At 40.7% G+C, this 21,609-nt stretch overlaps 1 protein-coding gene and 1 pseudogene across 1 annotated transcript; both read left to right on the top strand.

Moving 5' to 3' along the window:
- The first annotated feature begins 9,971 nt into the window (after positions 1–9,971).
- LOC109209714 lies at positions 9,972–11,030 on the top strand (annotated as a pseudogene).
- A 1,837-nt stretch (positions 11,031–12,867) lies between these two features.
- On the top strand, positions 12,868–13,923 carry LOC109209713 (tubulin-folding cofactor C-like). Its single transcript, XM_019373032.1, has 2 exons — positions 12,868–13,205; positions 13,866–13,923. The coding sequence occupies exons 1-2, from the start codon at positions 12,868–12,870 to the stop codon at positions 13,921–13,923; spliced, it is 396 nt and encodes a 131-aa protein (XP_019228577.1).
- The last annotated feature ends 7,686 nt before the right edge of the window (positions 13,924–21,609 follow it).

The following is a 21,609-nucleotide window of genomic DNA, read 5'->3' as shown; positions in this document are numbered from 1 at the left end:
GGCTCGGGTTTTGCTAGTTTCGAGATTCTTGCTAATTTTCGATTATTTTCGATTAGGTATTGTTCCCTTAGCATATTGTCATGTATTCGCTCTGATTTTGGTTAGATTCGGCGCGCATGGAGGCCGATTCGAGGGGCAAAGGCGTCGCTAGCTAGGGATTTCACCGGTTCGAGGTGAGTAATACTTGTAAATGATATCCTGAGGGTTTGAAACCCCGGATTTGCACATCATAGTGCTGTATTGTGGTAACATGCACGCCAGATATGAGCGTGGGGTAGAGCACCGTTGGGGATGGTGACTTGGTCCGTCCCGGTTGTTGATTTTACTGCGTAATTGACTAAAACCTGCTTGATGCTATCGTGATTTGGGCTGATTGCCATGTTTTCGGCTTCGTGCCGATTATTTGAATCCTTTAGGGATTATTATCACTGTTTTCTTGACACTTAGCATATTAAATGATTTCAGTCCTGAGTTAAACCCTATTTTGAAATGTGCAGTCATATTGTTAAAGTTTAAAGACTTAAATTGCATTTTTCTGATGTTTTGAGTTAAAAGCTATTACTTGACATTGCCCGAGTGGCTCATTTGCATGCTCTGGACTGAGGATGGATCGGGCTGCACGCCGCAGCGATACTATGATGATATTACGCTTGGGCTGTAGGAGCCCCTCCGGAGTCTGAACCCCCACAGTGAGCGCGGGTACCCAAATGGATCGGGCTGCGCGCCGCAGCGGTCATGTGCATTGCATTGCATTCATGCATTGGTTCCTGTTTGTACTACGTGTCATGACATTCAGCACTCTCATATCATTGGCATCCATGCTACTTCTTGCACTGTTTACCAGATACCCTGGTGTTATTTGTTGATGGAGTGCTGTGCCCGAGGGGCTGACTTATGTGCGGACTTGCACTATCTGATTACGCATTCATTTGCTTGACTGTTGGAAAAGGATATTTTCAAAAGAGGTTTTTAAACTGAGCCAGATATTTTCTAAAGGATTTTTCACGGTTTTACTGTTTTCTCAAAGGGTTGTACTGTCCTATATAGCATGATGGAGTGCTCTTACGTGATTTCTTGCCTCTCAGTTATTATTTACTTTTATTACTCACTGAGTTGGAAGTACTCACTTTACTCCCTGCACCTCGCGTGCAGTTGCAGGTATCGTTCACCCGGTAGCGGGTTATTAGCGGATTGAAGGTATTGTTATTGTAGCTGAGCAAGGTGACCGCCAGCGTTCGCGGCACCGGATGTTGTCTTTTGTTTTCCAGAAATTTTACTTGTATATATTTATTGGCCTGTAGTTGTGTTAAGGTTTCCTTAGATGCTCGTGACTTGTGACACCCCGGTCGGGTAGTAATTAACAGTTTCTAATGCCATTAAGTTGTATCTTCTATTCATTTATGTTTAATAATTGTTAGTGAAAGGATTTGGGTTAGTTGGCTGGCCTTGTCTTCACGAGAGGCGCCATCACGACCGGGTATGGGAATTGGGTCGTGACAAGTTGGTATCAGAGCCTAGGTTACTAGGTCTCACGAGTCATGAGCAGGTTTAGTAGAGTCTCGCGGATCGGTACGGAGACGTCTGTATTTATCCTCGAGAGGCTGCAGAACCTTTAGGAAAACTTCCCATTCTTGGAATTCTTATCGTGCGTACTTGATTCAGCTTGAGATATAACTCTTGAAATTCCTTCCACACGTCTGTATGCGCACGTGAGCGCTCAGTATTATATGTGCCTTGATGGTTTGTGATTCCCCGATCGAGGGGCGAGATGTAATCTTCGTGAGTATGTTGGGCCAGTCTGGAGGACTTGAGGCCGGATCCTTGCCTATGGCTTGAGCACCGAGGTGCTGATTGTGTGAGCAAGTGTTTTGAACTTATATGTTCAGTATTGCCCCTATTAGCCGGAATGGCGGTTTGGTATTCATGTGATGAGTATGTTAGTACTGCGAGATGTAATTATATGACTTGGTAGTGACGAAGAAGTCTGCAGGATAATAGATGAACTGTTAAGTGATTCGACTCCTATTGTGGATTGATGTGTAGCCCGAATTATGGGCGCGTGAAGAACATTGTCGTACCTCCTAGTTGGGAAGTGAAGTGCATTGCATGCGGCGGTATGAGTTCGGACTCAGGAAGACTAATGACTGAGTAACGTATATGATGGTGAAAGGTATGCTGAAGTACTAAATTGAGGCGAAGCAGGGGTCATCTCCTGCGGAGTGTTCTTGAGTGGTATGGTCCTTACGTGTATGTTAGAAGATCTCATGTATAATTGAAGGGTATGTGTTGAAATTTAAAAATTCGGGTCGCTTAAGAGAGTGGACTCAGTTGATGTGGGGATAAATGCGAGGTTTGTAGAGGATTTCAGTACTAGATGATCTGTGTTTTCACAAACTTGTAGATGATTTGAGTTTAATCTCACTATGACATTGTGGCATCATTAGAGTAAAAGTGTTATGAGTTGTTAAGTGTGTCTTGATATATGGCTTCGAGCCAAGTTGGGAGGTTGCTGTTGATTAGCTGATTGCACGGTTATGTGCTATGTTGGTTACGTCTCGAGGTATGCTGGCGAATCGGTTCTAGTTGCAGAAATTGAGCCGAGGATGGGCGAGTGAAGCAAAATTTCGACAAAGGTTATATTATGTTCCATAGGGTATGAGAATTTCGGAATGTCTAGAGTTGTTGTTGGTAAAGAATGCTCGGTGCATAGAGCAGGAAGTTGCTTGGTTGTATTGGGATGAGGGTCTCATTTTACGGTATCGGAGTGTCAATAAAGCACGAGTGGTTCTGTTCGTTAAATCAGGTAATTTGCAGATGAATAAGAGAGAATGACTCTTGAGAATGGCTTTAATGTGTTCAAGAATCTACATGTAGCACTCAGGTGTTTTAAGGTGGTGTATGTGACTAAAGACAGTGTTTTCAATAGAAAATGTCAAGACTTATGGTATTTTTATGTTGATCATGGGATCCTATGTGTCGATACATGGAAAGTAAAGGATGCGAATTTAGATTCGTAGAAAGTTCTTCAGAGTAAAGTATTCGGGAATGTGGTATTTCTGGGAAACAATTGAGAAAGTATTCAGTGGCCTATGGGTCTTAGACAGTGTGGTCTTATGTCCGAGTCTCGTGTGGTAAGCCTGGATTGAGGCATTGCGATGCTACAACGAGGGAGAAATATCAAGTGGATGATGAATCAAAAGGGAAATTAGATAGGTGGAATAGCTTGATAGTAGACCGAATCGGTATGGTAAGGATATGATTAATTCTTCGTATGTGTTCGAGGCAATGGACTTTTACAGGTATTGTGCAGCAAGGCTCTTGAGTTCTGACAGCTAGCTTGGCTTGGTTCGGGTAGAAGGATTCAGTCCTGGCAGTTTAGCTTGTGCAATGGAATTGGAAGAGAGTTCTTAATGAGTGTTACCGTGGTTTAGAGACGTATATATAGTCTATGGGCATGCGAAGCATGGAATGTGTAATGATTTCTCTTCTAGATGGGATTGAATGGAGAGTTCTTGACTAATGGAGTACATAGATGTTAGTGGTTAGGAAAAAGGGAGATGGAGTTCTCGTGTTATCCTAGTGGGTTATGGTATACGCGGTATGTGGTGAAGAATTGAGATTTGCAGTTCGAGGATTCAGTTCAGTTAAGAATGAAAAGTCATTAATTCGTAAGCAGCACGGGCAGCTGCAGGTGATTAAAGAATTGATCTTCAGACGATTAAGGAAATGGTATTGCTATTCTAGTTATTTGACGGGGGTATATGTTCAGTAAAAAGGGCAAGGTGATGTAAGCTGAGGATGCTACGTTAGTATGGCGGTGTTTCATGCTTGATCGACTGCTGATATCTGAGTGTGGTTGATGGCACAGGGGAATTTTAGAACATCTTTCGTGGAATGATTGGGTACGTGAAGTGTGATATGTGTTCATACGGTGGAATCTGGGATCGGGTTCAGTGATTCGTGTGCTTTACGGAGTCGGAGACTGGGAGTTCTCATGTTCCGGCTATGCAGTGGTTGTAAACCGTGTGTATCGATACCGTTAGCGGCCCGAGCGGATCTTTCTTCGTTGGTATGTTAGATTTTGGATATGATGTTGAGATATAGACTGGTTGTCTCAGTGTTGGGTTATTTGAGACAACTGTGCCATGGACTATGTCGGAAAATGCCACAGGCTGCGTGGCGAGGTGCATCGGATTATGTTATAGCAGAGTGTGTTGCATTCCAAAGGCCAGCGGACGGCTGGGAAGGATTGCTTTTCTTAATTGGGCCTTCGTGGCGGATGTCAGTGCAGAGGTTCTACCATTGATTTAGTTCCGGTATTGAGGGTACTTTTTCGGATGCGTTTCTGTGCCGGGCATGTCGCCGGGTGAGATTGTGGATTTCGGTATTTATTTGGTGCCGGGCACCATATTGTACGGCTCTAGCAAGAGTCATAGTAGTAGAAGGAGCAGCTTCAGGCTTCCTGGTATTGAGTTCGTTGGCAGGCCAATGTGGCTACGCATTTAGCTTGAGTTAGCTTGGTTAGCCCCGAGCTGTATTGCCGAGGGATAGGTTGATTCGATTGTTCTTGAACTGGTTGGTGATTTGGGAAGATCTATGAGTTGTTTCTTTTTCTGTGCGGTGAGGCGTTATGATTTTTGGATTGTGGGCACATATAGTGCGGTGCTATCGAGATTCATAGTGGAAGTTGAAGGGGGGACCTCAGTTGTGTTTGAGTTTTGTAGCTTACAACGCTATATGTAGATACCATTATGCACTCAGTATGCTTACGACCGATACTCGGTATTTTGTTATAATGAACAAATTTGGTTCGATGTGCATCTCCCTATGTGAGATATTTGTGTGGATCGCGTGGCACGCCGCCACGGGTATGTTATCTGGATCGGGTTGCACGCCGCAACAGTGTGATGTTGAGAATAGTTTTCCATATGTTACCTTATATACCTTGCTTCCTGGTTTCTGAGGAACGTCCGTATTGGGTGTTGCTCGGCGAATAGCGCGTCGGTTGTGTCCTTTCAGGATTGAATGGTGTATATTACTTGCTTCACCGTTGGGGGTAATGAATTGCTTTGGTTTCAGACATCAAATTGTGTGTAGCTGTCGGATTTTGATCACAGTGTATTGAGGTGCTTCATGTGTAGCAGTGTTTGGATATGATCGCGCATCGTAGCGAGGCTACGTGGAGTTATGACCCTTCGAGGTAGATTCAGGCATTCTATTTCTATGATGTGAGACGGGGTCTCAGCCTTGTGTTGTGATGGTACTGATGAGCTTGAGGTACAGCTCTTTCGTTTGAGTCAATTGTCATGATTTGAGTATGTTCAGACCGTTTCTTGTTGGTGCGTGTATTATGCAAGTCGTGGCGTAGGCCTGTATTGAGGTGTCGTAGCACCAGAGTGATGTGTTGGATTCGAGGTGATCGTTGGAGTCATTAATGAATACGAACAGATTTGATTTCAGCTTGTTAGAAGGATAATATCGAGGTTTGGCCCGGAAATCTGTTGTGGTATTAGTCAAAAGGGAAACGGTTTCATGAATGGTTGATATGAGAAATGATTACGGTTTATAGCGTGTTTCATTTATCGTTGGCAGTATAGGAAACTGTGGGAATAAGGTTTTAGCTAATGAGAGGTTTTCTGCCGGTATTTGGTTGTTATGGGCAACTACTGTGAATAGAAGTTATCGTTTCGAGTGTTTGGGTTATGTAGTACATCATATGATTTCACCGAGGTTGCAGGTATGGGTTATTACAGTTGGTTCGGGCCTATTCTGAGTATAGATGTGAGGTCCTGATCTTGTGTATGATTTCGGAAAGTGCAATGTGATTCTACGATTTATGGTCTAGATGGACTGTGAAATTTCAGCTATGTTGTATTGTCGGACCTATGTAAGATAGGGTGACGTGGGATCATCCCGGGTATATGCTTGGTAAAGTTATTCAGCTGTTGGTTAGCTTTTAGAACAACTCTGGATATGCTCGAGGACGAGCGTTTGCTTAAGTTGGGGAGGATGTAACGACCCGACCCGTCGTATCAGGTATTACCGCCCCGTTTTCCTCATTTATTGCTTCTTCATGTTTCATCATCAGCAACGAGTGAGTTAGAGTTGAATTGAATTGGTTTGGATAGGAAATGAGACACTTAGTCTCTTTAAGGAAGGCTTGAATTGGAAAAGTCAACCGGACGTTGACTTATGAGTTCGAAGGTTCGGATGTGATTTTCGATGATCCGGTTAGCTTTGGGAGATGATTTGTGACTTGGGAGCGTGATCTGAATTGGTTTTGGAGGTCCGGTGTAGAATTAGGCATGAATCGACGAAGTTAGCATTTTGGCGAAATCCGGTTGATCGGTGAGATTTTGATCCAATGGTCGGAATGGAATTCCGAGAGTTGCAGTAGCTTTGTTAGGTGATTTTGGATATGTCTGCAAATTTTCAGGTTAGTCGGACGTCGCTTGGTTAGGTTTTTTATCGAATGCGAGTTTCGGAAGTTTTTAAAGAACTTAGGCTTGAATCCGATGAGAATCGATAATTTTAGTGTTGTTTGATGTGTTTTGATGATTGGAATAAGTTTGGATAATGTTTTAAGTCATGTTGGTGCTTTTGGTTGAGGTCCCGGGGGGCCTCGGGATGATTTCGGATGGCTAACGGGGAGTTTTTGGAATTTCATACAGTTGAAGGCATGCTGTTTCTGGTATTCTCGCTTCTGCGGGTTTTGGACCGCAGAAGCGGAACCGCTTAAGCGGAGCTGTGATCGCAGAAGCGGTCCTTGAGGGCTTGGCAATTTCCGCAGAAGCGGAAGGCAGTCCGCAAAAGCGGACATCGCAGGAGCGGGTGGTGACCACAGAAGCGGTCCTGAGGATTTTAAGTTAGACTGCAGAAGCGGTTATTTTGCGCAGAAGCGGGAGCTGCAGGTGCGGTATCCCAACCGCAGAAGCGAAACCTGGCTGAGTTTAAGTGAACAGTGTTTTCACGATTTTGAAAGAGAAGAAACATTTCGGACTTCGGACTAAGAAGATTTTGGGCAATTTTTGAAGAGGGTTTCGAGGGCTATCATCAGGTATGGATTCTTAGACTTAGATTATGATATTATGGTGTAAAATCATGGATTAACACTGAAAATCCAAGGAATTAAAGGTTAAAAATGGAAGTTAGGGTTTGAGAAAATTATGATGTAAAAATGGAATTTGGAGGGTCAAACGAACTCCGATTTTGGTAAATATGTATGGACTCCTGGCGAGACGAGGAATCCGGTGATATGAATTTCGTAATTTTTCGAGAAGCGGGTCTAGGGCTCGGGTTTTGCTAGTTTCGAGATTCTTGCTAATTTTCGATTATTTTCGATTAGGTATTGTTCCCTTAGCATATTGTCATGTATTCGCTCTGATTTTGGTTAGATTCGGCGCGCATGGAGGCCGATTCGAGGGGCAAAGGCGTCGCTAGCTAGGGATTTCACCGGTTCGAGGTGAGTAATACTTGTAAATGATATCCTGAGGGTTTGAAACCCCGGATTTGCACATCATAGTGCTGTATTGTGGTAACATGCACGCCAGATATGAGCGTGGGGTAGAGCACCGTTGGGGATGGTGACTTGGTCCGTCCCGGTTGTTGATTTTACTGCGTAATTGACTAAAACCTGCTTGATGCTATCGTGATTTGGGCTGATTGCCATGTTTTCGGCTTCGTGCCGATTATTTGAATCCTTTAGGGATTATTATCACTGTTTTCTTGACACTTAGCATATTAAATGATTTCAGTCCTGAGTTAAACCCTATTTTGAAATGTGCAGTCATATTGTTAAAGTTTAAAGACTTAAATTGCATTTTTCTGATGTTTTGAGTTAAAAGCTATTACTTGACATTGCCCGAGTGGCTCATTTGCATGCTCTGGACTGAGGATGGATCGGGCTGCACGCCGCAGCGATACTATGATGATATTACGCTTGGGCTGTAGGAGCCCCTCCGGAGTCTGAACCCCCACAGTGAGCGCGGGTACCCAAAAGGATCGGGCTGCGCGCCGCAGCGGTCATATGCATTACATTGCATTCATGCATTGGTTCCTATTTGTACTACGTGTCATGACATTTGGCACTCTCATATCATTGGCATCCATGCTATTGCTTGTACTGTTTACCAGACGCCCTGGTGTTAACTGTTTGTGGAGTTCTGTGCCCGAGGGGCTGACTTATGTGCGGACTTGCACTATCTGATTACGCGTTCATTTGCTTGACTGTTGGAAAAGGATGTTTTCAAAAGAGGTTTTAAACTGAGCCAGATATTTTCTAAAGGATTTTCACGGTTTTACTGTTTTCTCAAAGAGTGGTACTGTCCTATATAGCATGATGGAGTGCTCTTACGTGATTTCTTGCCTCTCAGTTATTATTTACTCTTATTACTCACTGAGTTGGAAGTACTCACTTTACTCCCTGCACCTCGCGTGCAGTTGCAGGTATTGTTCACCCGGTAGCGGGTTATTAGCTGATTGAAGGTATGGCTATTGTAGCTGAGTAAGGTGACCGCCAGTGTTCGCGGCACCGGATGTTGTCTTTTGATTTCCAGGATTTTTCCTTATATATTATTATTGGCCTTGTAGTTGTGTTCAAGTTTCTTTAGATGCTCGTGACTTGTGACACCCCGGTCGGGTTGTGTTGGGTTGTACATACTGGTTATTATTATCGCTAAGCTATATTTATCTATACATTTATGTTTACTAATTGTTAAAGAAACGGATTGGGTTAGTTAGCTGGCATTGTCTTCACGAGAGGCGCCATCACGACCGCGTATGGAAATTGGGTCGTGATACTTTACTAGTTATCTTATACTTAAAGCAGGGTATGAATAGAATCAACGCGATGGAGTAAGTCATCTTTGAAGAAGTATAGAGACTTAAGGAGGATCTAAAAAGTTTAAAATTACAGACTAGAGAATATCTTCAGGGTAGAAATAAGGAGGTTCTAGGGACCAGGTTTTGCTTTGGGGGTGGGGGGTTGTAGCAGGTAAAGGTAAAGGGAGACATATTGGCAACGTCAAAATTGGTGCTGCATAGATTGGTATCTCTAAAACAATTTTGGGTTTTTATTCACGTCATACCACAAGTTCTTTCAATTTCTGATGGTGAGGTAGCTGATAACTCTGTGCTCTAGAAAACCATTAAAGATTCAGTTGTTACTATTAAAACTTGCGATTATATATCTTGTAATTCCTAGTTCAGGAATCCTTTTCTTTTTAACCATTTCTTAGCAGAATAACAATGAAATGGCATTTGAAATTGTCTTCATTTTAGTTTTTGTGCTACCACCTTATGTTGATTTTCTTCAGTTGATATTGAAAAGGTTCAAGCCTTGTCATTTGTTTGGTGTTTTTTAAGCCCTTTTTCTAGAATGCATGAACATTAAATTACTCTATAATAACTCAAGATAAACATGTATCTTAATAAACAACACATTCAAGTATATGTATAATAGAGTTAGCTCGAAAATTCAAAAACATAAACACAAAATTGTGGATAATTGATGAACTCTTTTGGTTGCAAACTTAAGTTTTATGACCTCTGGTTCGATGGCCATTAGTAAAATTAATCCTTGCTATATACTCTGAAGAACTTATCACCTGCTGTGAAGCAAAAAAAACTTATTACCTAATAAAACATTATGCTTTTTTGAAGTAATTATAGTTCTAAATTTTAAACACGTGCCATTTTATGTTAAATTAAACACATTTTTTTAGTTTAGCTTATTTTTGAGAATAAAATATTTTTCAGTCCGATGTGTAACAAGTTTGGTCAGAACTTAGAGTTTTGAATTTTAAAAACGCATCATTTTAAGCGCTAAGGGTGTAAAGCTCTAATTCCCAATATGTAGAGGGACCAAAGTGCAACGATCTAAACAAAAGTAGTCCATTACGTTAATTCCGTAATATTTTCCTTCACGTTCGGTCGAGTTGAGCTCTGAACAAAAGCGCCGTGCAACTTCATCAATGGAAGAAGACGATCGCCTCTCAAACCCCACCACCACCACCACCACCGATCCTTCAGATTTCGCTCTCCAGCGGAAGTATGCAGCAATGATCGAACGCCTTTCAAAACTACACCAATCCCATTCGACCCGCAAACCCGAATCAAACTCCACAAGTCCTTCTTTTCTCGTTTCTTCGAATCCAAAAACTACATTGAATCCACACTCTCCCGCATCCGTCAAACACCCGACCTTAAAATTCAAACTCGACAACGTCTCACTCTCCATTTCTAATCTCGAAAAGCTTGTCGCTGAAAACTCATTTTCCCTTCCTTCTTACGAAGTACGCACGTGCCTCAAAACCGTAGAAGATCTCAAACAAATAGTCGAACAGGTTGCGTGCAATGTTATCCCGAAGAAGAAATTCTCATCCAAGAACAAATCAACAAAGAAATCTACAACCCAAAATGATGATTTAGGGCTTAGAGTTTAGGATAACAAGAGCCAAAATGTGGAATCGAGGGATTTAGGGATCAAGGTTTTGGATTCTCCGGGATTTAGGGGAAACGAAAATGAGGTGTTAGCGAAGGAATTTAATAATCGGGGCAGTGGTGAGGAGATTAGGTAATTTGTATTATCAAATTTGAGGGGTTGTGAGGTGAGATTAATGGGGAATATAAGGGCATTGTTTGTAAATAAGCTGATTGATTGTAAGGTTTATGTTGGACCTATTTTCGGGTCAGTTTTGATTGATGAAGCTAAAAATTGCATTTTTAAGATGGCGTCGCATAAGATTCGGATTCATCAAGCAAAAAGGTGTGATGTTTATCTTCGAGTGAGGAGCAGGCCAATAATTGAGGATAGTAATGGCGTAAGGTTTGCGCCGTATTGTTTGAAGTATGATGGGATTGAAAAGGATCTTAAAGAAGCTAATCTTGGTGAAGAAATAGGTAATTGGTTCAATATGGATGATTTTAAGTGGTAACGAGCAGTGCAGTCTCCAAATTGGTCAATTTTGCCTGAAAATGAATGACTTGGAGCGGTGGATATTTCAAGTCGAGACGCAAAGATTAGTTGCTGAAAAGTTTTCGTCTTGATGAGTGGTTAGTATGTTGAATCTTGAATCCTCAGTGTGCAGGGTATCAATAGAATCAATGCTTTGGAGTAAGTCATCTTTGAAGAAGTATAGAGACTAAAGGAGGATTAAAAAAGTTTAAAATTACAGACTAGAGAATATCTTCAGGGTCGAAATGAGGAGGTTCTAGGGACCAGGTTTTGCTTTGGGGGTGGGGGGTTGTAGCAGGTAAAGGTAAAGAGAGACATATTTGCAATGTTAAAATTGGTGCTGCATAGATCGATATCTCTGAAACAGTTGTGGGTTTTTATTCACGCCGTACCACAAGTTCTTTCAATTTCTGATGGTGAGGTAGCTGATAACTCTGTGCTCTAGAAAACCATTAAAGATTCAGCTGTTACTATTAAAACTAGCGATTATATATCTTGTGATTCCTAGTTCAGGAATCCTTTTCTTTTTAGACATTTCTTAGCAGAATAACAATGAAATGGCATTTGTAATTGTCTTCATTTCAGTTTTTGTGCTACAACCTTATGTTGATTTTCTTCAGTTGCTATTGAAAAGGTTCAAGCCTTGTCATTTGTTTGGTGTTTTTTAAGCCCTTTTTCTAGAATGTATGAACATTAAATTACTCAATAATAACTCAAGATAAACATGTATCTTAATAAACAACACGTTCAAGTATATGTATAATAGAGGTAGCTCGAAAATTCAAAAACATAAACACTACATTATGGATAATTGATGAACTTTTTTGGTTGCAAACTTAAGTTTTATGACCTCTTGTTCGATGGCCATTAGTAAAATTAATCCTTGCTTTATACTCCGAAGAACTTATCACCTGCTGTGAAGCAAAAAAAACTTATTACCTAATGAAACGTTATGCTTTTTTGAAGTAATTATAGTTCTAAATTTTAAACACGTGCCATTTTATGTTAAATTAAACACATTTTTTTAGTTTAGCTTATTTTTGAGAATCAAATATTTTTCAGTCAGATGTGTAACAAGTTTGGCCAGGACTTAGAGTTTTGAATTTTAAACACGCATCATTTTAAGAGCTAAGGGTGTAAAGCTCTAATTCTGAATAAGTAGAGGGAGCAAAGAGCAACAATCTAAACAAAAGTAGTCCATTATGTTAATTCCATAATATTTTCCTTCACGTTCTGTCGAGTTGAGCTCTGAACAAAAGCACTGTGCAACTTCATCAATGGAAGAAGACCATCACCTCTCAAACCCCACCACCACCATCACCGATCCATCAGATTCCGCTCTCCAACGGAAGCATGCAGCAATGATCGAACGCCTTTCAAGCCTACACCAATCCTGTTCGACCCACAAACTCTAATCAAACTCCACAAGGTCCTTCTTTTATCGTTTCCTCGAATCCAAAAACTCCATTGAATCTACACTCTCCCGCATCCGTCAAACACCCGACCCGCATTACAACCTGGCCTTAAAACCCGAACTCGACAACGTCTCACTCTCCATTTCTAATCTCGAAAAGCTCGTTGCTGAAAACTCATTTTCCCTTCCTTCTTAAGAAGTATGCACGTGCGTCAAAACCGTAGCAGATCTCAAACAAATAGTCGAATAGGTCACGTGCAATGTTATCCCGAAGAAGAAATTCTCATTCAAGAACAAATCAACAAAGAAATCTACAACCCAAAATGATGATTTAGGGCTTAGGGTTTTGGATAACAACAACAAAAATGTGGAATCGAGGGATTTAGGGTTTAAGGTTTTCGATTCTCCGGGATTTAGGGGAAACGAAAATGAGGTGTTACAGAAGGAATTCAAAAATAGGGGCAGTGGTGAGGAGATTAGGGAATTTGTATTATCAGATATGAGGGGTTGTGAGGTGAGATTAATAGGGAATATAAGGGAATTGTTTGTAAATAAGCTGATTGATTGTAAGGTTTATGTTGGACCTGTTTTCGGGTCAGTTTTGATTGATGCTGCTAAAGATTGCATTTTTATGATGGCGTCGCATCAGACTCTGATTCATCAAGCAAAAAGGTGTGATTTTTATCTTCGAGTTAGGAGAAGGCCAATAATTGAGGATAGTAATGGCGTAAGGTTTGCGCCGTATTGTTTGAAGTATGATGGGATTGAAAAGGATCTTAAAGAAGCTAATCTTGGTGAAGAAATAGGGAATTGGTTCAATATGGATGATTTTAAGTGGTAACGAGCAGTGCAGTCTCCAAATTGGTCAATTTTGCCTGAAAATGAATGACTTGGAGCGGTGGATATTTCAAGTCGAGACGCAAAGATTAGTTGCTGAAAAGTTTTCGTCTTGATGAGTGGTTAGTATGTTGAATCTTGAATCCTCAGTGTGCAAAGTAGGTAATTTTTTTGTTATCTTCTTAATTTTACTTGAATCTGTTGAGGAATATGGATGCATCAGCTTTTGTTGTTTAGTTGCATTACTTACTAGTTACTCCACTAGTTATTCTTCTGTTTAAGAAATGATCTAAATTTATAGAATAGAAAGATTATGCTAAAGCTGTTGCCTTCCAGTATAAGTTGTGACCTATTGTAAGTTCGCTTTTAACTATTGGATAGATAGATTTTGTTATGTGTTCTGTTACCTATTTGGTATCAATTTCTACTTGCTATTAGCAGTTGTTGGTGTATACCTGTGCCTTTTGACTTTATGTGGTTTTGTGATTAATACCACATACTTTGGTTGGAATACATACTGTATTGTCCCAAGAAAGGGTGGTTTGGGACGATGTTCCTCTCCTAGGCTTTGGTAAATATACGCTTACTGCCGATTTCCTTAAAATGAAAAGAAAAAGGAGATTGTATTTTGCTTTACTAGTTATCTTATACTTAATGCAGGGTATCAATAGAATCAATGCTTTGGAGTAAGTCATCTTTGAAGAAGTATAGAGACTAAAGGAGGATTAGAAAAGTTTAAAATTACAGACTAGAGAATATCTTCAGGGTTGAAATGAGGAGGTTCTAGGGACCGGGTTTTTCTTTGGGGGTGGGGGGTTATAGGGGGTAAGGTAAAGAGAGACATATTTTCTACGTCAAAATTGGTGCTGCATAGATCGGTATCTCTAAAACAGTTTTGGATTTTTATTCACACCGTACCACAAGTTCTTTAAATTTCTGATGGTGAGGCAGCTGATAACTCTGTGCTCTAGAAAACCATTAAAGATTCAGTTGTTCCTATTAAAACTTGCGATTATATATCTTGTAATTTCTAGTTCAGGAATCCTTTTCTTTTTAACCATTTCTTAGCAGAATAACAATGAAATGGCATTTGTAATTGTCTTCATTTCAGTTTTTGTGTTACAACCTTATGTTGATTTTCTTCAGTTGCTATAGAAAAGGTTCAAGCCTTGTCATTTTTTTGGTGTTTTTTAAGCCCTTTTTCTAGAATGCATGAACATTAAATTACTCTATAATAACTCAAGATAAACATGTATCTTAATAAACAACACGTTCAAGTATATGTATAATAGAGGTAGCTCAAAAATTCAAAAACATAAACACAAAATTGTGGATAATTGATGAACTCTTTTGGTTGCAAACTTAAGTTTTATGACCTCTGGTTCGATAGCCATTAGTAAAATTAATCCTTGCTTTATGCTCTAAAGAACTTATCACCTGTTGTGAAGTAAAAAATACTTATTACCTAATGAAACGTTATGCTTTTTTGAAGTAATTATAGTTCTGAATTTTAAACACATGCCATTTTATGTTAAATTAAACACATTTTTTTAGTTTAGCTTATTTTTGAGAATCAAATATTTTTCAGTCAGATGTGTAACAAGTTTGGCCCGAACTTAGAGTTTTGAATTTTAAACACGCATCATTTTAAGAGCTAAGGGTGTAAAGCTCTAATTCCCAATAACTAGAGGGACCAAAGTGCAACGATCTAAACAAAAGTAGTCCATTATGTTAATTCCATAATATTTTCCTTCACGTTCTGTCGAGTTGAGCTCTGAACAAAAGCACTGTGCAACTTCATCAATGGAAGAAGACGATCGCCTCTCAAACCCGACCACCACCACCACCACTGATCCTTCAGATTCCGCTCTCCAACGGAAGCATGCAGCAATGATCGAACGCCTTTCAAACCTACACCAATCCCGTTCGACCCGCAAACCCGAATCAAACTCCACAAGGTCCTTCTTTTCTCGTTTCTTCGAATCCAACAACTCCATTGAATCCACACTCTTCCGCATCCGTCAAACACCCGACCCGCATTACAACTCGGCCTTAAAACCCGAACTCGACAACGTCTCACTCTCCATTTCTAATCTCGAAAAGCTCGTCGCTGAAAACTGATTTTCCCTTCCTTCTTACGAAGTATGCACGTGCCTCAAAACCGTAGCAGATCTCAAACAAATAGTCGAACATGTCGCATGCAATGTTATCTCGAAGAAGAAATTCTCATTCAAGAACAAATCAACAAAGAAATCTACAACCCAAAATGATTACTTAGGGCTTAGGGTTTTGGATAACAACAACCAAACTGTGGAATCAAGAGATTTAGGGTTTAAGGTTTTGGATTCTCCGGGATTTAGGAGAAACGAAAATGAGGTGTTAGTGAAGGAATTTAATAATAGGGGCAGTGGTGAGAGGATTAGGGAATTTGTATTATCAGATTTGAGGGGTTGTGAGGTGAGATTAATGGGGAATATAAGGGCATTGTTTGTAAATAAGCTGATTGATTGTATGTCACGACCCTAGTTCACCAATCTTGAACATGTCGTGACGGCACCTGGTCCCCATGACCAGGTAAACACAGCTCAATACCAATGGTAACAATGAGGGTCTACCAGGATACCGTCCTGTAGCCCCTTTTTCTCAACTGTCCAGTGGATCTCCCGTGATACCGTCCCGTAGTCCATCATATGTGTACATCCGAAGGATCTCCCGGGATACCGTCCCGTAGTCCAACCATCAATGTGCAGGGGGATCTATCGGGAATCGAACCCGCAGTCCCAAAGTAAAAGTGCAGGGGGATCTATCGGGAATCTAACCCGCAGTCCCAAAGTAAATAGGCAGGGGGATCTATCGGGAATCTAACCCGCAGTCCCAAAGTAAATGTGCAGGGCGATCTATCGGGAATCGAACCCGCAGTCCCAAAGTAAACAGACAAGGGGGGAGCTACCGGAATCCCACATCCGTAGTCCCAATGTAAATGCGCAACCACAACCAGAAGATATTCAGAAATGAAGTACAAAAGACAAACATCAGGTAGTACTAGCCTAGCATGCTTCACGTAGTACAGTAAAGACAACATAAACAATTAGGCAAGTTAAATCAACTAAACATGCTTTTCTAATCTAACACAGATTATAACTGCAAGTAAAACAAGGCAAATATGAAGGCAACTCAGTCTCAATATCTTAAGTAAAAACCGGATTTTTTAACAATTAGCTCAAGTACGCGCTCGTTACCTCACGTACAAGGCACTCAATTACCACATCTCATATCCTAAGGGGAAAAAGGTCCCCCACACAAGGTTAGACAAGCCACTTACCTCGAACCGGCTCAATATCAATAGAAACCATGCCTTTGCCACGAGTATCCGACTCCAAATGGCCCAAATCTATTCAATTCAGTTACATATCGTACATAATATTGCAAACAACTGATTCCACTATTAAATTTAGAGCTAGGGCGCAAAAATAGGTAAAATGACCAAAATGCCCCTCAGACCAACGTCTCGGAATCGAATAATTTTCACATTTTCAGAACCCTCGTACTCTCACGAGTCTAACCATATAAAAATCTCCTAAATCGGAAGTCAATTGCCCACTCAAAACTCAATAATTAGGTCTATGAAGTTTCTTCCAATTTTTCCCAAATTTTTGACCTTGAATTCGAATTCTAATGGTGGATTTAACTATATAATGATGAAATATAACAAGAAGGGACCAAAGAAACGTTACCCAGTGTTCTTCACTTCAAATCTCACTCAAAATCGCCTTATACCGAGCTCTCAATTGATTTTTGCAACTTAAGAACTCAAACCCTCGACATCTCTATTTCTGACCAGGGGTTTCCGCTTCTGCGGACAAGGGACCGCTTCTGCGGTCCCGCTTCTGCGGACCACGAGCCGCTTCAGCGGTTCTTCATTAAAGTCAAGATTCCGCTTCTGCGGCCCCTTCACCGCACTTGCGGTTGCCGCTTATGCGGATTCATTACCGCTTCTGCGGTTTCAAACAAAATCCCAAGGACCGCACCTGCGACTACCATCTCGCAGGTGCGTAACCGCTTCTGCGGTTAAACTTCCGCACCTGCGGAAACTGAAGAAGCACTCGAATTTCGCTCCTGCGGTGGTCCAGCCGCTTCTGCGGCTCCGCTTGTGCGCTTCCCAAGCCGCAGAAGCGGAAATACCAGATGACAGAACCTTCAGCAATTCATTCAACTTCAAAATTTTCCGTCAACCACCCGAAATCATCCCGAGGCCCCCCGGGACCTCAACCAAAAGCACCAATACCACCTAATACCTTATTCGAACTTGTACCAATCCTTAAAACACCTAAAACAACGTTGGAAACCCGAATTAATCAAAGATTCAAGTCTAAGAACCTCAAATTCCAACCAAACACGCTTTCGATCAAAAACCTAACCAAACCTCGTCCGAATGACCTGAAATTTTGCACACACATCCCAAATGACATGACGGAACTACTGTAACTTCCGGAATTCCAATCCGACCCTCGGATCAAAAACTCACTATCGGACCGGAAACTTCAAAAATACAAACTCCGGCATTTCAAGCCTAAATGAGCTACGGACTTCCAAAATACATTTCGAACACGCTCCCAACCCCGAAATCACCTAACGGAGCTAACGGAACCATTGGATTTCCATTCCGAGGTCGTCTTCATACTGTTCTGACTACGGACCATTTTTTAACACTTAAGCTCTCGTTTAGGGACTAAGTGTCCCAAAACTCTCCNACTTTCCAGCCGGCCGACATCATTTATGGGTCAGAGGAAGATGAAGCATTAGCAGCAATGAAGAACCTATTTTTGGAAGACGAAAATATGGACTGTCACGTCATTCTCGAGGAGGAAGCGGAGGAAGGCCCTTCCATGCAGGCAGTGAATCGAGGAGAGCGCCTCAACAATTGGTCCGTCAGAACCACCAGGGCCCGAAGAGCTTCGGGGTAGCAAGGCTGAACAAAGCATTATGCATTATCTTTTATTTTTCGCTAGTTAATTTCCCTTCAGTATTATCTTTGAATTTTTAAAAGAGTGAATGAGTCGAATGACTTAGCCCTCGGTCTATTAGTGAACCATCTCTCCAGGGATTGTGAAAGATGTTCTACTAGAAATATTCTTGTTATTGCTTCGACTCATATTCCCCAAAAAGTGGATCCCGCTCTAATAGCTCCGAATAAATTAAATACGTGCATTAAGATACGAAGTCTTCTTCTTCCACAACAACGAAAGCACTTTTTCGCTCTTTCATATACTAGGGGATTTCACTTGGAAAAGAAAATGTTCCATACTAACAGATTCGGGTCCATAACCATGGGTTCCAATGCACGAGATCTTGTAGCACTTACCAATGAGGTCCTATCGATTAGTATTACACAGAAGAAATCAATTATAGACACTAATACAATTAGATCTGTTCTTTATAGACAAACTTGGGATTTGCGATCCCAGGTAAGATCGGTTCAGGATCATGGGATCCTTTTCTATCAGATAGGAAGGGCTGTAGCACAAAATGTACTTCTAAGTAATTGCCCCATAGATCCTATATCTATCTATATGAAGAAGAAATCATGTAACGAAGGGGATTCTTATTTGTACAGATGGTACTTCGAACTTGGAACGAGCATGAAGAGATTAACGATACTTATTTATCTTTTGAGTTGTTCTGCCGGATCGGTCGCTCAAGATCTTTGGTCTTTATCCGGACCCGATGAAAAAAATGGGATCACTTCTTATGGACTCGTAGAGAATGATTTTGATCTAGTTCATGGCCTATTAGAAGTAGAAGGCGCTCTGGTGGGATCTTCACGGATAGAAAAAGATTGCAAAACGGCTCTTGTTCTATCCTTGATCAGAGATTTCTCTATGAAAAGTATGAATCGGAGTTTGAAGAAGGAGAGGGAGAAGGAGCCCTTGACCCGCAGGAGGATTTATTCAATCATATAGTTTGGGCTCCTAGAATATGGCGCCCTTGGGGCTTTCTATTTGATTGTATCGAAAGGCCCAATGAATTGGGATTTCCCTATTGGTCCAGGTCATTTCGGGGCAATCGGATCATTTATGATGAAGAGGATGAGCTTCAAGAGAATGATTCGGAGTTCTTGTAGAGTGGAACCATGCAGTACCAGACACGAGATAGATCTTCCAAAGAACAAGGCCTTTTTCGAATAAGCCAATTCATTTGGGACCCTGCAGATCCACTCTTTTTCCTATTCAATGATCAGCCCACTGGCTCTGAGTTTTCACATCGAGAATTATTTGCAGATGAAGAGATGTCAAAGGGGCTTCTTACTTCCCAAACAGATCCTCCTATATCTATATATAAACGTTGGTTTATCAAGAATACGCAAGAAAAACACTTCGAATTGTTGATTAATCGTCAGAGATGGCTTAGAACCAACAGTTCATTTTCTAATGGATCTTTCCATTCTAATACTCTATCAGAGAGTTATCAGTATTTATCAAATATGTTCCTATCTAACGGGACACTATTGGATCAAATGACAAAGACATTGTTGAGAAAAAGATGGCTTTTCCCAGATAAAATGAAAATTGGATTCATGTAAGAGGGATTAAGTGGAACAGAATTGACTGGGTTGTAGAGTCGTGGAAACGCTTGTTTCTTCCATATTTTGGACCTTAGCTCCATGGAAGAATATGTTACTGCTGAAACACGGAAGAATTGAAATCTTAGATCAAAACACTATGTATGGATGGTATGAACTGCCTAAACAAGAATTCTTGAACAGCAAACAACCAGTTCAGATATTCACGACCAAGAAGTACTGGATTCTCTTTCGGATAGGCGCTGAAAGGAGAAGGAAGGCTGGAATGCCAACAGGCGTCTATTATATTGAATTTACCCCCGATAGTCCCCATTTTGGGAACGTCCAGTGCCAAAGTCACTGAATGGGTNTTGTACATAATTCTTGATACAATCTCTTATTTTTTGATCTTCTTGTAAACCTTCAGAATAATTTTTTGGTTGTGAAAACCAAAGGGAATGATGACCTTGGGTTGTACCCAGTCTGAAACCAAGTGGATTTATTTTTTGTCCCATAATCCCCCACTATTATACATATCACGATACGGCATAGCTGTAGATTTTTTTTTCCATCTCATTTTTTTTAACGAATACATCTCTACATATTCATCATCTAAAGATATATCTTTCATTACAATAGTTATATGACAGGTCGATCTTTTTATTGGAAAACTACGTCCTCGAGCTCGAGGTTTCAATTTCTTCACAGTAGTACCTCCATTGACTTCGGCTTTACTAATGACTAAATTGGCTTCGCTGGAACCCATATTGTAACTAGCATTTGCTGCTGCAGAATAAACCAATTTCAAAATGGGATAACATGCTCGATAGGGCATGAGTTCTAGTATCATAAGCGTTTCCTCATAGGAACGGCCGCGAATTTGATCAATTACTCTTCGTGCTTTGTCAGCAGACATAGATATATGTTCACCTAAAGCATATACTTCTGTTTTTTTCTTCTTTAGTGTAAGGTTTTCCTCCTACTACTGAATCGTAAGCATCTATATTTTTTTTTATTAATATTATCGACGAGATCTATTATAGCTTTTTGCATGTCCTCTAAAATTTAATGTAGGTTCAAATTCTCCCAATTTGTGGCCTACCATACTATCTGTTATATAAATAGGAAAATGCTCTTTTCCATTAATGACTCTGGTTATCAAATGATTGAACAACCGGGAGCAATTTACTTACGATACTTAGTTGACATTCATAAAAAGCATCTAATGAATTATGAGTTCAATCCATCCTGTTTAGCAGAAAGACGGATATTCCTTGCTCATTATGAGACAATCACTTATTCACAAACTTTGAGTGGGGAAAATAGTTTTCATTTCCCATCACATGGAAGTCCCTTTTCGCTCCACTTAGCCTTATCCCCTCTAAGGGTATTTTAGTGATAGGCTCTATAGGAACTGGACGATCCTATTTGGTCAAATACCTAGCGACAAACTCCTATGTTCCTTTCATTACGGTATTTCTGAACAAGTTCCTGGATAACAAGCCTAAAGGTTTTCTTCTTGATGAGATCGATATTGATGATAGTGACGATATTGATGATAGTGACAATCTTGATGCTAGTGACGATATCGATCGTGACCTTGATACGGAGCTGGAACTGCTAACTAGGATGAATGGGCTAACTATGGATATGATGCCGGAAATAGACCGATTTTATATCACCCTTCAATTCGAATTGGCAAAAGCAATGTCTCCTTGCATAATATGGATTTCAAACATTCATGATCTGGATGTGAATGAGTCGAATGACTTAGCCCTCAGTCTATTAGTGAACCATCTCTCCAGGGATTGTGAAAGGTGTTCTACTAGAAATATTCTTGTTATT

This window comes from Nicotiana attenuata, unplaced genomic scaffold, assembly GCF_001879085.1.
Source record: "Nicotiana attenuata strain UT unplaced genomic scaffold, NIATTr2, whole genome shotgun sequence".
Taxonomy (NCBI): domain Eukaryota; kingdom Viridiplantae; phylum Streptophyta; class Magnoliopsida; order Solanales; family Solanaceae; genus Nicotiana; species Nicotiana attenuata.
The sequence above is the reverse complement of the archived record's forward strand: the minus strand, read 5'-3'. Positions and strand labels throughout refer to the sequence as shown.